General features: G+C 46.2%; 1 protein-coding gene across 1 annotated transcript in view; it reads left to right on the forward strand.

The window, feature by feature from the left end:
- NOC3L (NOC3 like DNA replication regulator) overlaps positions 1–13,047 on the forward strand; it is a 775,720-nt gene that overhangs the window by 260,458 nt on the left and 502,215 nt on the right. Inside the window, exon 12 of the mRNA XM_069611339.1 lies at positions 4,310–4,390. Within this exon, the coding sequence (XP_069467440.1) occupies positions 4,310–4,390 (81 nt within the window). The remainder of the gene's footprint in view (positions 1–4,309; positions 4,391–13,047) is intronic.

Consider the following 13,047-nt stretch of genomic DNA (forward strand, 5'->3'; position numbering starts at 1 on the left):
CTCTGAACCTTTCTCTGCTCCTCCCACCCCCCTCCTCTGGACCCTCCCTCCTCTGGGCCCTTTTTCTGATGGCCCCTTCCTCTGTGCCCTTTTTCTGATGGCCCCTTCCTCTGGACCCTTTTTCTGATGGCCCCTTCCTCTGGACCCTTTTTCTGATGGCCCCTTCCTCTGGACCCTTTTTCTGATGGCCCCTTCCTCTGGACCCTTTTTCTGATGGCCCCTTCCTCTGGGCCCTTTTTCTGATGGCCCCTTCCTCTGGGCCCTTTTTCTGATGGCCCCTTCCTCTGGGCCCTTTTTCTGATGGCCCCTTCCTCTTGGCCCTTTTTCTGATGGCCCCTTCCTCTTGGCCCTTTTTCTGATGGCCCCTTCCTCTTGGCCCTTTTTCTGATGGCCCCCCTCCTCTGGGCCCTTTTTTCTGATGGCCCCCTCCTCTGGGCCCTTTCTCTGATGGCCCCCTCCTCTGGGCCCTTTCTCTGATGCCCCCCCCTCTCTGGGCATTTCTTCTGATGGCCCCCGCTTCTGAGCCCTTCCTCTCATTGACTTCTTCTCTGGACCCTTTCTCTCATTGCCTCCTCCTCTGGACCCTTTCTCTGCCCCCCCTTTTTGGACCCATTTCTCTTATGGCCCCCTCTTCTTGACATTTCTCTGCTGGCCCCCCATCTCTAGACCTTTACCTCCTCTGGGCCGCCCTTGGTCTGATGGCCCCCTCCTCTGGGCCGCCCTTGGTCTGATGGCCCCCTCCTCTGGGCCGCCCTTGGTCTGATGGCCCCCTCCTCTGGGCCGCCCTTGGTCTGATGGCCCCCTCCTCTGGGCCGCCCTTGGTCTGATGGCCCCCTCCTCTGGGCCGCCCTTGGTCTGATGGCCCCCTCCTCTGGGCCGCCCTTGGTCTGATGGCCCCCTCCTCTGGGCCGCCCTTGGTCTGATGGCCCCCTCCTCTGGGCCGCCCTTGGTCTGATGGCCCCCTCCTCTGGGCCGCCCTTGGTCTGATGGCCCCCTCCTCTGGGCCGCCCTTGGTCTGATGGCCCCCTCCTCTGGGCCGCCCTTGGTCTGATGGCCCCCTCCTCTGGGCCGCCCTTGGTCTGATGGCCCCCTCCTCTGGGCCGCCCTTGGTCTGATGGCCCCCCTCCTCTGGGCCGCCCTTGGTCTGATGGCCCCCTCCTCTGGGCCGCCCTTGGTCTGATGGCCCCCTCCTCTGGGCCGCCCTTGGTCTGATGGCCCCCTCCTCTGGGCCGCCCTTGGTCTGATGCACCCCCATCTCTAGACCTTTACCTGGTGACCCCTACCCTCATCTCTGGACCTTTCTCTGCACCGCCCGCACCCCATCTCTGGACCTTTCTCTGCTGCCTGTGACAAATCCCTTGATATTGTCATTTCTCTCTGGGAGGGGACCCTTCCCATGGGGCCAGGGAGGTGAGGCTGCTACCCGATAGTCATCTTTCTCGTTCCAATTCCTGTCTCCACTTTCTTCTACCAATTTCCTCATACATCGCAACCTATGTATATCGGGCAGATGATACTATTAATTATGGATGACTCCAAAAGCACTACCATGAGGAAGAGCAGGGCGGTGAAGAGCCCTATGCGGATCCGATGCGAACATACTAGCTATTGGAGGACAAAAAGTCATTCCACCATAAAAACTAACCAGGGACTCTCCTTGATGTCAGTCCTGCCCCAGGGTAGCTACACACTGGGTAGCAGAGCAGTGCAGAGAGGACGCGCTGCGGACCCAAACGCCTGGAGTAGAAAGTCGGGGACTGAAAGTAGCGAAGAGCTACGACCTACCTGTTTGTTGGGGAACCCAATGTCCGGTGACAGAAAGACAGCCATCCGAAGGGTCCAGGCAAGACCCGACATGCGGGGAGAAATACCGGTGTGGTGAAGCCGCCGAAAGAAAGAAGACTACGAGAGCCCAGGGGAAGCCGCAGAAGCTTACCGGTGCTGCAGAGGGCCAGAACCCTTGTGTACCAAGTGGAAAGGTATGCAGATGGGGGCCGGGGAGGCACAGGTAGAGCCCAGAGGCTATGTGTGGGAGGAAGTGCAGAATCATCTTCCTCGTCCCAATGGGACCGAATAGAGAGAGACTAGTTGCGAACACAGGGGGGTCACAGAGTACCCCAAGGAGACTCAGAGAGGCCTGTCAGGATAGTGAACTTGTCCTAGTTAAGAAACATTACAAAGCTGAAAGGGGCAGGGGGATCTGAGACCTGAACCTTCAGAAACCAAGAGAATTGTACATGCTAGATGACTCATGGCAGGTTAGTGAATCGGGCTTAAGAAATATACCCTACAGAACTGAGAAAGGGGTCTCGGAATCACACAAGTCGTTTAAGTCCTGGGGAAGAGATGCTTTGGTGCAAGTTACGAGAAGACCAGAGGAAGGAAGATGTATTCTTTGGCAGAAGGCTGAACAATAATAACGCTTGGGGATGGGAGACTCCTTCCCAGTCTTGTTTTGGAACTTGGATCTTTGATAAATCATTTGAGAAGGTCTCGAAAGAGGAAGACCTCCTCCCTGTCTACAGGGACCCACACAATACAGCCTCGCGACTGTCTGGGCCTTTCCCTGTAGCTCCACATCTCTGGACCTTTCCCTGCCAGCTCAATCATCTGTGGACCTTTCCCTGCTGGCTCCCTCATCTCTGGACCTTTCCCTGCCGGCTCCCTCATCTCTGGACCTTTCCCTGCCGGCTCCCTCATCTCTGGACCTTTCCCTGCCGGCTCCCCCATCTCTGGACCTTTCCCCGCTGGCTCCCCCATCTCTGGACCTTTCCCCGCTGGCTCCCCCATCTCTGGACCTTTCCCCGCTGGCTCCCCCATCTCTGGGCCTTTCCCAGCCGGCTCCCCCATCTCTGGGCCTTTCCCCACCTGCTCCCCATCTCTGGGCCTTTCCCTGCCGGCTCCCCCATCTCTGGACCTTTCCCTGCCGGCTCCCCCATCTCTGGACCTTTCCCTGCCGGCTCCCCATCTCTGGACCTTTCCCTGCCGGCTCCCCCATCTCTGGACCTTTCCCTGCCGGCTCCCCCCATCTCTGGACCTTTCCCTGCCGGCTCCCCCCCCCCATCTCTGGACCTTTCCCCTGCCGGCTCCCCCCCCATCTCTGGACCCTTTCCTTGCCGGCTCCTCCCCCATCTCTGGACCCTTTCCCTGCCGGCTCCCCCCCCATCTCTGGACCCTTTCCCTGCCGGCCCCCCCCCCCATCTCTGGACCCTTTCCCTGCCGGCTCCCCCCCATCTCTGGACCCTTTCCCTGCCGGCTCCCCCCATCTCTGGACCCTTTCCCTGCCGGCTCCCCCCATCTCTGGACCCTTTCCCTGCCGGCTCCCCCCATCTCTGGACCCTTTCCCTGCCGGCTCCCCCCATCTCTGGACCCTTTCCCTGCCGGCTCCCCCCATCTATGGACCCTTTCCCTGCCGGCTCCCCCCATCTATGGACCCTTTCCCTGCCGGCTCCCCCCATCTCTGGACCCTTTCCCTGCCGGCGCCCCCATCTCTGGACCTTTCCCTGCCGGCTCCCCCCCCCATCTCTGGACCCTTTCCCTGCCGGCTCCCCCCCCCATCTCTGGACCCTTTCCCTGCCGGCTCCCCCCCCATCTCTGGACCCTTTCCCTGCCGGCTCCCCCCCATCTCTGGACCCTTTCCCTGCCGGCTCCCCCCATCTCTGGACCCTTTCCCTGCCGGCTCCCCCCATCTCTGGACCCTTTCCCTGCCGGCTCCCCCCATCTCTGGACCCTTTCCCTGCCGGCTCCCCCCATCTCTGGACCCTTTCCCTGCCGGCTCCCCCCATCTCTGGACCCTTTCCCTGCCGGCTCCCCCCATCTCTGGACCCTTTCCTTTCCGGTCCCCACGTCTGGACCCTTCTCTGCTTCACCTCCCATCCCCCCATCATCTCTGGACATTTCCCTGCCGCCCCCCATTTCAGGGCCTTTCTCTGCTAGCCAGCCATCTCTGGGCCTTTCGCTGCTGCCCCCCGTACCTCCCGTCTCTGGACCTCTCTGCTCCCCTGATCCACCATTTACAGGTGCTCCCCACTGGCACTCCTTGATAGTGAATGGGTCATTACCTGGTCCACCATCCTTAGAATAAACTGTCAAAAAGAACAGCTTGAGACTCTGGACCATTGTCTCTGCACATGCTTACCTATGGCTCAGATCTGATTCCTTGATGCACCCTAATGCAGCTCATACCTATCTTTCAACAAATGTTTACTTCCAACATCATGGCTAATTCATTTTCTGAAGCATTCATGTTTTCTTCTTATTTGAGCCTCTACTGAGTTAGCTTTCAATTAAAATGTCTAAATGTTTTCAGTGGAAGAAAGCTGAGGAGAAACTTGAACGCGAACTGTTAGAAGCTGAAGCCTCCGAGAGCAAGGAAAAAAAGCTGAAGCTGGTAAGTTTTTTCTTAGCTGCATGTGATCCACAGCACATTGCTTTGCTCTAGGTTAATGTCATTTATAGGTTTGTGGTTTTGTTAATAAACCAACTTGGCAACAAATATCGGAGTCCTCACGTTCAATGATTTTATGCACAAGCTCATTTATTCATCATTCACTTCTGCGTTTAGTGGTCAAACTAAAATGAATTCAGTTATTCCTGCAACTGCTAAAATTAGGACAACTTTAAGACCATGTTGTGTGATGTAAAATAAAATATTTAATCATGTTAAGTATTTTCAGAAGCACAAACAATGTAATTGAAATATTCTTTCTTAATGTGGATGCAATCATACATGGTCTTTTAAAAAGAGCATTTTTTTAATTACACACTCAGTTGTGTAATAAGTACATTACTCTGTTAGGAAAGAGGTTCTCTTTTGGACATGTCCCTCTATTGATTTCAGTTGGGTTTCTGATTAGTTAACCTGACCTGACGTTCTGAAGAGAAGTAAAACCTTCTGCTTCACTTCCCTTTTGCTCATTGTAATGGGGAAACAGACTAGTGCTTCTGACTATCAGTACTGAGAAACTGTGTTTCTCTTTGATTCTTGTATTTTGGAAATTGTGCACAGCCCCTTAGAGTGCAGTGTAATGGGAATGCATAGTATCCACATAACTTTTAATCTGTTGGGGTTTTGGTCACTTTTTATATGTTCCAAAACTAAGCTGGTGGCAGCAGTAACATTTTGACGAGGAGGATTTTTGAGGAGCCTACGGTAAAGACGCATCACAGTAGTTAAAAGTAAACCATTGCCACCAGCCATTCAGCGTAGAAAGGGTAACATTAACATGTTACATGAGAAACTAGACAAAGGGGATTCTAAGTAACCCATCCAGCACCCTATTGTAAGATAGTGTTTGCTTGGTCTAGAAAGTTACATATGTAAGTAAAGTCAATTTCACTTTACTGCTTTTGGAAACAGTAGTTTCTCTTTTCCAAGAGAAGGTATATAAACACAGAAAAATACAGGAGAGAGTTGGAGAAAGGTCTCACTCTCCCCAGGTTAAAAATTAAAAAGTCCTAGAGTCCAGCAAAAGTGCTGGGGGTCTCTAAGGTAGAGAGGAATTAGCACATTTCTGAGAATTCTCCCTAACAGTGTCGGAAAAGGGGTGGTGGTGGTAGAGCTTCTAAATATCCTACGGGGTAGGATGGGGAAAAGGTGTTACAGGGAATGGGGTACTGCTTCTCAACCTTCCGTGTCCCACTTTCACTCCCCGAAGACCTCATCTAGGTGATCCTTCCCCACTGAACCACCCCCAGGAACTGGATCCAATAGCAATGGCCGTGTCCTGGCCACCTGGATGACGGATCTCTGGGGACTAGGGGGTGAGACACCTTCAGGTGTCTCACATTAGGCACATTTAAAAGTGACAACAAAAATCTCTTTGCGTGTTAGGGGAGTTTTCTTAAAGTCCACTTGGAGGTAAGACTCTATAAACCTATCCCTTGATATACAGGTCCCCAACTGGTAGTATAAGACTGTACTACCGAAAGGATTGGTAGAATGGCAGAGCAGCCAGGCTTATCTTATGAGGAGGATGTGAGTTTGTAGGTAAGTACAATGAACCCAGTCTCAATGCATTGTCTCAGTACATTAGCCCAAAGAAACTCTTAAACACTGGAAGTTATAATAAAATATTGTTAGGCAAAGTTTGCATTCAGTACCCTCTGGGAATACTACAAACAACTCTGACTACAGGTATAGAAAACCCAACCTTTGGTATAAGCTTGTACTACACAGTTTTGGTAGCGTGTTGAGCAGCTAGGCCTATCTCAAGAGGGGTCAATGTGAGATGTAGTGGAGTTACACAGAGATTTACAGTTACAAGTATTCAAATAAACTCTTACACTCAAGGTTTCTTGAATAAATAATTATTAATTTATCAGTCAGTTAGAATAAGCCTTCTTCAGAAGAGAGCAATATAACAGTAACACTCAAATACACTTCATGAAATACACACTCTTAATATCTCTAAATCAATATATACCCTTTTGGGATGGCCCATAGACACTACCTACACCCTTGGATGACTTCAATTACTAGGGTGCTGGGGACATTAATATATCACTATTGCATTTAGAATCATGGAGTAAGATGTCAAAGGAAAAGATTATTTAGAACATACAAGAGACCACAAATATTCTTAAGCGGGTAAATACTTTTGGATCCCCCCTGAAAGAGTCATTCAATACAACAGGCTAAGCCAAAGTCAATGGGCCAAAGTCTTATATGGGATGAAGAGCCTCTTGTGGGTAAATGGAAAAGTCTTTGCACAATGTTTTAGAAGTCTTTGAAGAAAAGACTAATCAAATGCTGGGCCACAAGCTGATGAGACTTGTGAGTAGTAGAAGATGCAAGCAACTCTACAGCAAGACGTAAGTTCTCTCAGACTTTGTACAGTACCTTTTTAAAGATGAAGAAAAGATGCAGCAGATGACTCCTGTTCCTGTGCAGCTCTGCAGGTCTCACTGTTCCTGGGCCTCAGTCGTGGGGACAAGAGAGAGGACGTCAGGGGACTCCTGCAATGCACCGGGATGGTCAAAACTCCACTTTCAGTGGCTGTTCAGTGTTTCAGCTCCTCGCGTCTACCGCAAATAGCAACACTGCGGTTCCTGGCTGTCGAGGTGGACTTTCCTTGCTTCTGGGGGACCCGCACTCTGTTGAGGGGGCTCAGTCAGTCCTGCTTCCTGGGAGTCCGGAGGATCTTCCTGGAGCTCTTGGCCAGCTTAAAAGCAACGCACACAATCTGGTGTTCCTCTCCCTGTCTTACGGTTTCCAGCAGTAAAACTGTGGAAATTCAACCAGCTCCGAGATGGATGCCCAGGTGGCTTACTTTGGAGTTAATTGTTCCCACCAAATCAAGGGGAGAAGTTGTCCTTGCACGGGCTTCCCTGTCGATGCGAACTTGGCATTTCGGGACTGCAGCAGGGCTTCACCGGGCAAACCAACGGTCCAGGAGTTTCAGCAGGCATCCTCTTCAAGGTCTCCTTTGTCCAGTGGTCGATTCTGCCTTCCAAGTCAAAAGACTTGCCTTTTATTCAGTTCTCTCCCATTCATTCCAGCCTAGCTGTCAGTCACCAAGCAGAGTGGCTGTCCTTGCCGGACAGTCAGCCGGCCAATCATCACAGAGTGCATTTGGGTGTTCTAGGAAACTAAGCACAGGGAGTTTCGGGCACCTCCCTCACTTCCTGCCTACCCCAGACACACTTGTGAATCCCGCCAAAGGCAAAACAAACAATGGGACCAAACCTGGTTTGGCACGCAGAGTAAATCTAAAGAAGGACCGTTCCACAAAGAAATGGCGAGAATAGAAGACCGGGACCATTTTGACAAAAATGGCACCCTTGGGTGCTTTACTGCTGCTGCGAACGCAGCCCACGGTAAATGCACACCCTGGTAGTTAAAACAAACCACTGCCACCAGCCATTCTGTGGGAAAAGGGTAACATAAAATGTTTTACATGAGAAGCTAGACAAAGGGGATACTAGGTAACCCCTCCGGCACCCTATTGTAAGATAGTGTGTGCTAGGTCTAGAAAGTTACAAATGTAAGTAAAGTCAATTTCACTTTACTGCTCTTGGGAACAGTAGTTTAACCAAGAGAAGGTATTTAAACCTTTGGGATATCTGAAAGACTTCCATGGGCCACTGCACTGAGGGTGTTGTGTGACCCAATGTAAAAGATGATGCCTATGGAGTTTGTCAGACTCCACAACCAAAAGAAACACAGTGTACCAAATCACATTAAAATACATGAGAGAGTGGGGGGAAAAAAGTCACTCCCAGGTTAAAAAATCAAGTCCTCAAAATCCAGCAAAGTTGCTGGGGGTCTCGAAGGTAGAGGGAATTAGCACATTTCTGAGAATTCTTCCTAACAAATATACATTTATTTAATATACACAAGGCAAGGTAGGTAATGTATACTAACCAATACCGCCCCGGTTAATTTTCTAGAGGGTGGACAGAGGAAAGAATTATGGTACGATCCCTCAGTCAATAATCTGAGACAACCAGTCTATCCGGAGATGCCAGGTCTTATACTATGTTCAATGAAGGGGGGTGGGGGAGCAACCATTGAATAGACCCCATATTCTTTCATTATTGTCATCTATACCAGAGTTGAACCTAATATCCTCTGCAGACATTATGCTGGTTGATTTCATTCACCAGTTTATAAATGATTATGTCAGACGAGTCATTCCGTCTCCCATGAGAATGTCACTACTACTGAAAGAAGCAGAAAGCTTGCAATGTAGAGGTTTCAATCTCTTTACCTTTAAAACTCCTGAGTCCTCAATGAGAATACAGGCCATGGTGTAGTAACGGTTCTGAAGTAGAATATGAGGCTAAGACGGGAAATTAATGCAATACTGGTAGAGACTATACAGATAATCGGGACTGGAGATGCTTGGCTCTCTCATTGAGAGAATCCATCAACACTTGAAACAATTGGGTAAACAACTCGAGCATGCAGGCTAGCACTGCGGCTAGTAAGGTGGAACTCAAGGGGCTGTTTTCATTTATTGAACAACGAGAGTATAACCGATAGGCTAACAAACTTTGATTTTGTCCTACTTCAGGAAACCTGGGCTTGTGAAAAACTGTGCTGGGATAACTATGTGGTTGATACATTTTGTGCAAGCAGAGCTGCAAAAGGAAGACCAAAAGGTGGGTCGCTCTTGACTCATAAGAACTCGGAAAATATCAAACAAATGGCGGGGGCGGGGGGCGTACTCTGGAAAAATTAGCAGTCAGTCCAGGTGTTCACGTTTAAGGTTGGGGGGGCAGGGGCTAATGACGGGTATCCCCTACTAATATTTACTGGAATCCACTGACCTCAACAGATGTGCAATTGGAGAATGAATTGTCCATTTTGGGGGAGAAGATTTTCATGTGGTTAACGAAAAACATGGGAGGGCAAGTCATTGTCGCAGGGGACCTGAATGCTGACTGTATGGTGGACAGGGTTGTGGGCGATACTCTTTTTTTTTTCCGATAAGAATATTCATACTCCTAGGGCAGGGAACCCAAAGTTAAGAGGCAATCTTTGGTTACATTTTTGTGATCTAAGGGGTTTGGAACCGTTATACAACGATCATTATACATGGCATGCAAGAGGTCTGACATCAATACTTGATTATATTTTTCTATCTTCTGATCTTAGTAACACTATCTGCAACTTTGAAGTTAAAGCAGTTGATGCTAGTGATCATTGTATGCTATGTATTGAAATTGAGAGTAAGTCATCATCCAAGACTAAGTTATTACACTGAAGAAATTCTGGTTAACCCTAGAGGGAATAGAATTAAATGGTTGTATTCCAAATCCCAAAAATGTACCTCTACAATGATTAAGGACTATGATGGGACTTCCTTGTACCAACGCACAAAACGATACTCGGTGAAGAATTCTTACATAATTACCATTATTATGATGTTAGAGAATATAAGCGTGGACAGACACAAAGTCAATAGACATTGTAACGACATGGAGGTACAAGAACATAAAACCATAATGCAGAAAGATCTAAAGAGACTCAGCAAACGGGGGAAATATGATCCAGATGCCCTGAAGGCTATGAAAAAAATCAAGCAGCGTTACAAAAATTGGCTGATTTGCCACAAAAGCATAACTGCTCAATTAGATGGTGAACTGATGTTAAAGTCACTAAGGGGCAATAATTCGGCCAACTTTTGGAAGTTATCAATAGTACCGAATCCACCCAGAAAGAGTTGGCCCTAAATCCCATTTCAGAAGAGGTGTGGATATGTCACTTTTCTAATATCTACAGAGTGGGTGTAACAAGTTTCACACCCTTAGTGGATATTTTGGATTTGTGGTCCATTGTCAACACTGTTGAGAAAGTGAGGGCACTAATTGGCAAATCTAAAACTTCGGGGGCTCCGGGACCCAATTATCTTTCGAATATAATGCTGAAAATCAATCCAACATATTGGGCCAGAATATTATGTATTTTGTTTAATGATGTGTTGCTCACTAAATGTATCCATCATTCATGGAGAACCTCGAGTGTATTACCAATTTTTAAGACGGGTTCACGTATGTGTCCTTCAAGTTATAGACAGCAATTTCGGACCACGAATCCAACATTTTTGCCTCAATGGTTCTCGCAGACATGCAAGAGTGGATCCAGACAAACCATATACTTGATGTAAAACAAATCGGTTTTAAGAAAAACTGTGGGGCAGACTGTGGCGGTCTTATACTACCATGTCTACAAAGTCAAACCATGAGAGAGGGTGAAAAACCAACATTTGTTGCCTCAATGAACCGGAGTATGGCATTTGACTTCGTAAATATAGGGTTTTGGACTAGTGGACAAAGGAGGACAGAGGATGACAGAACTCACAAATATTTTTTACTTGGTTTATATTTCCAAGTTTTTACTTTTATTCAAAAAACTTTTTTTAAAACATTAAACAAGATCATATAACGTAGCTCATTCTCTTTCTCTCACACTGTCAAAAATTGGTTTAAACACATCGAGTAACAGTCATCTGTTATTTTTCTAATCATTAAGATTAATAAAAGTCCCTTTGTTGGTTCAAGGTGACAAACATCTGTATGTTGTTGTTCCCACAGATTTTTGTCATTATTGATTAGAAAAGTAACAGATGTATGACTGTTACTCGATGTGTTTAAACTAATTTTTGACAGTGTGTTCAAGAGAATGAGTATGAATGAGAGAAAGAGAATGAGCTACATTATATTATGATCTTGTTTAATAAGGTTTTAAAAAGTTTTTTTGAATAAAAGTAAAAACTTGGAAATATAAACCAAGTTAAAAATATTTGTGCGTTCTGTCATCCTCTGGTCACTAGTCCAAAACCCTATATTTGCACTGTTTCATGACCTGTAAGACTAGGGATTTACCGCAGGTACCCCTTTTTGTTTTTGAATTGGTAGACAGACCCACCCTCTGGAACAAAATGAGAGAATTGGGTATGCCGCCCCATCTACTTGATATTGTTGTCAATTTTTACACTGACCGCAAGCTTGCAATTCGTTTAAATTCGGAGGGTCGGCTATCGTCAGAGATCCCTATTCATAATGGTCTACATCACGGATGCATGTTTGCGCCGACAATTTTCAATCTGTATATAAGTGGGGCAGAGAAAGCTCTTAGTAACAAAGGTTTTGGTGACACCAATACTCAGTAATGTTCGCATTTCATGGCTAGCTTATGCTGATGATTTCTTATTTTTGGACAATACAAAGGTTGGTTTGCAGCGCCTTATTAAAGAATTTGAAAAATATATTTGCCAACTACATCTAAAGATCAACCCGTCAAAAACTGTTATCATTCGGATGGGTAAGCAATGCAAGGCTGCGAAAGCCTACACGTGGTTTGGGAAGGCAAACGCATAAAGTGTCAACACGCATTTAAATATTTAGGTTATTGCTTTAAATATTTAGGTTATTGCTTCTCAATGTCTGGCTCACACTTTGTTACGAAAACATAGCTGAAAGCTAAAATTGATGTTGCTTTGAGGCAAATGCCTTTGATTGAAAGAAAGTTTGGGAAATTTACTATGAAATCCCTGAAGGAATTTTATATGAAGAAAGTGATGGCAAGGGTCCTTTATGGTCTGGAATTTTTTGCCTCCGATTTTATGGAGTTTTTAAAAGTTTTGGAATGTAGATTGAGGGGAATTTTGTATTTTTTACCGAAATGCATACCGATTGAAGTGATTCGATATGAATTTGGACTGCAATCTATTCACTCGTTTGTGAGTGGGAAAAGACTTCTTCTATGGAGAAAATGTATAATGTCTCAGGAAAATGACCCAGCAAATCGAATATTTTGCGAAGAATGGCTATGGAACAATATGATGCATGCAAATTCAAGTAGTATGATCATAAGGGTAACAGCTTTCTTAAACATTTGTGATCTCTCTTAAATTCTTTTTTTATGATTTGATATTTTAGATGTGTAAATATACTATGTGAATTTGTTTTATATGAAATATTGTTGAAATTTCTGAATGTATTGAAATTAAAACTAACTTATTTTTGTATTCTTTTTGTAGAGGTTTATAAACAAACTAAAACAATAAAAAAATAATAATGCTAACCAATACGCATAGGAAATATCAACAATACTTTTTATAGGTGACTACATCAATAGTAGTTACCCTTGGTAAGAATTGTTACAGAAAACAACAGTAATGACAGTTCTACTGTTTAAATAGAAAGGCGTGCATCTGCATTTGTTACATTGAAGTGACAATCAGTCTGTACGAATGAAAACAAGGTTATTTAGTACTAACCAGCCCTACAGATAAAGGGTGTATAAACCTCTTTTACTCGCTAAAAATAGGCAAATAATCCCAAAGAATAAAACCAGGGAGTCAAAATACTCCCAATAAACTATTGGAAATGGACACACAGATGCTTGTGTCCCTGCATTTAACCAAACCAATCCATGTATGTTTTTGGACCAGTAGTTCATGTACTACAGGAAGACACAACTAATTATGGAAGAGGGTAAATGTATCTTTTAATGTGCATGAATAACTTGGTGCAAAGAAGTATTACTCACAAAAATATTTGTTTTACAGTGAACATATATTTTTACTCATTTATAAA

This window comes from Ambystoma mexicanum, chromosome 8 (assembly GCF_040938575.1).
Source record: "Ambystoma mexicanum isolate Mex_15411 chromosome 8, UKY_AmexF1_1, whole genome shotgun sequence".
Lineage (NCBI taxonomy): Eukaryota > Metazoa > Chordata > Amphibia > Caudata > Ambystomatidae > Ambystoma > Ambystoma mexicanum.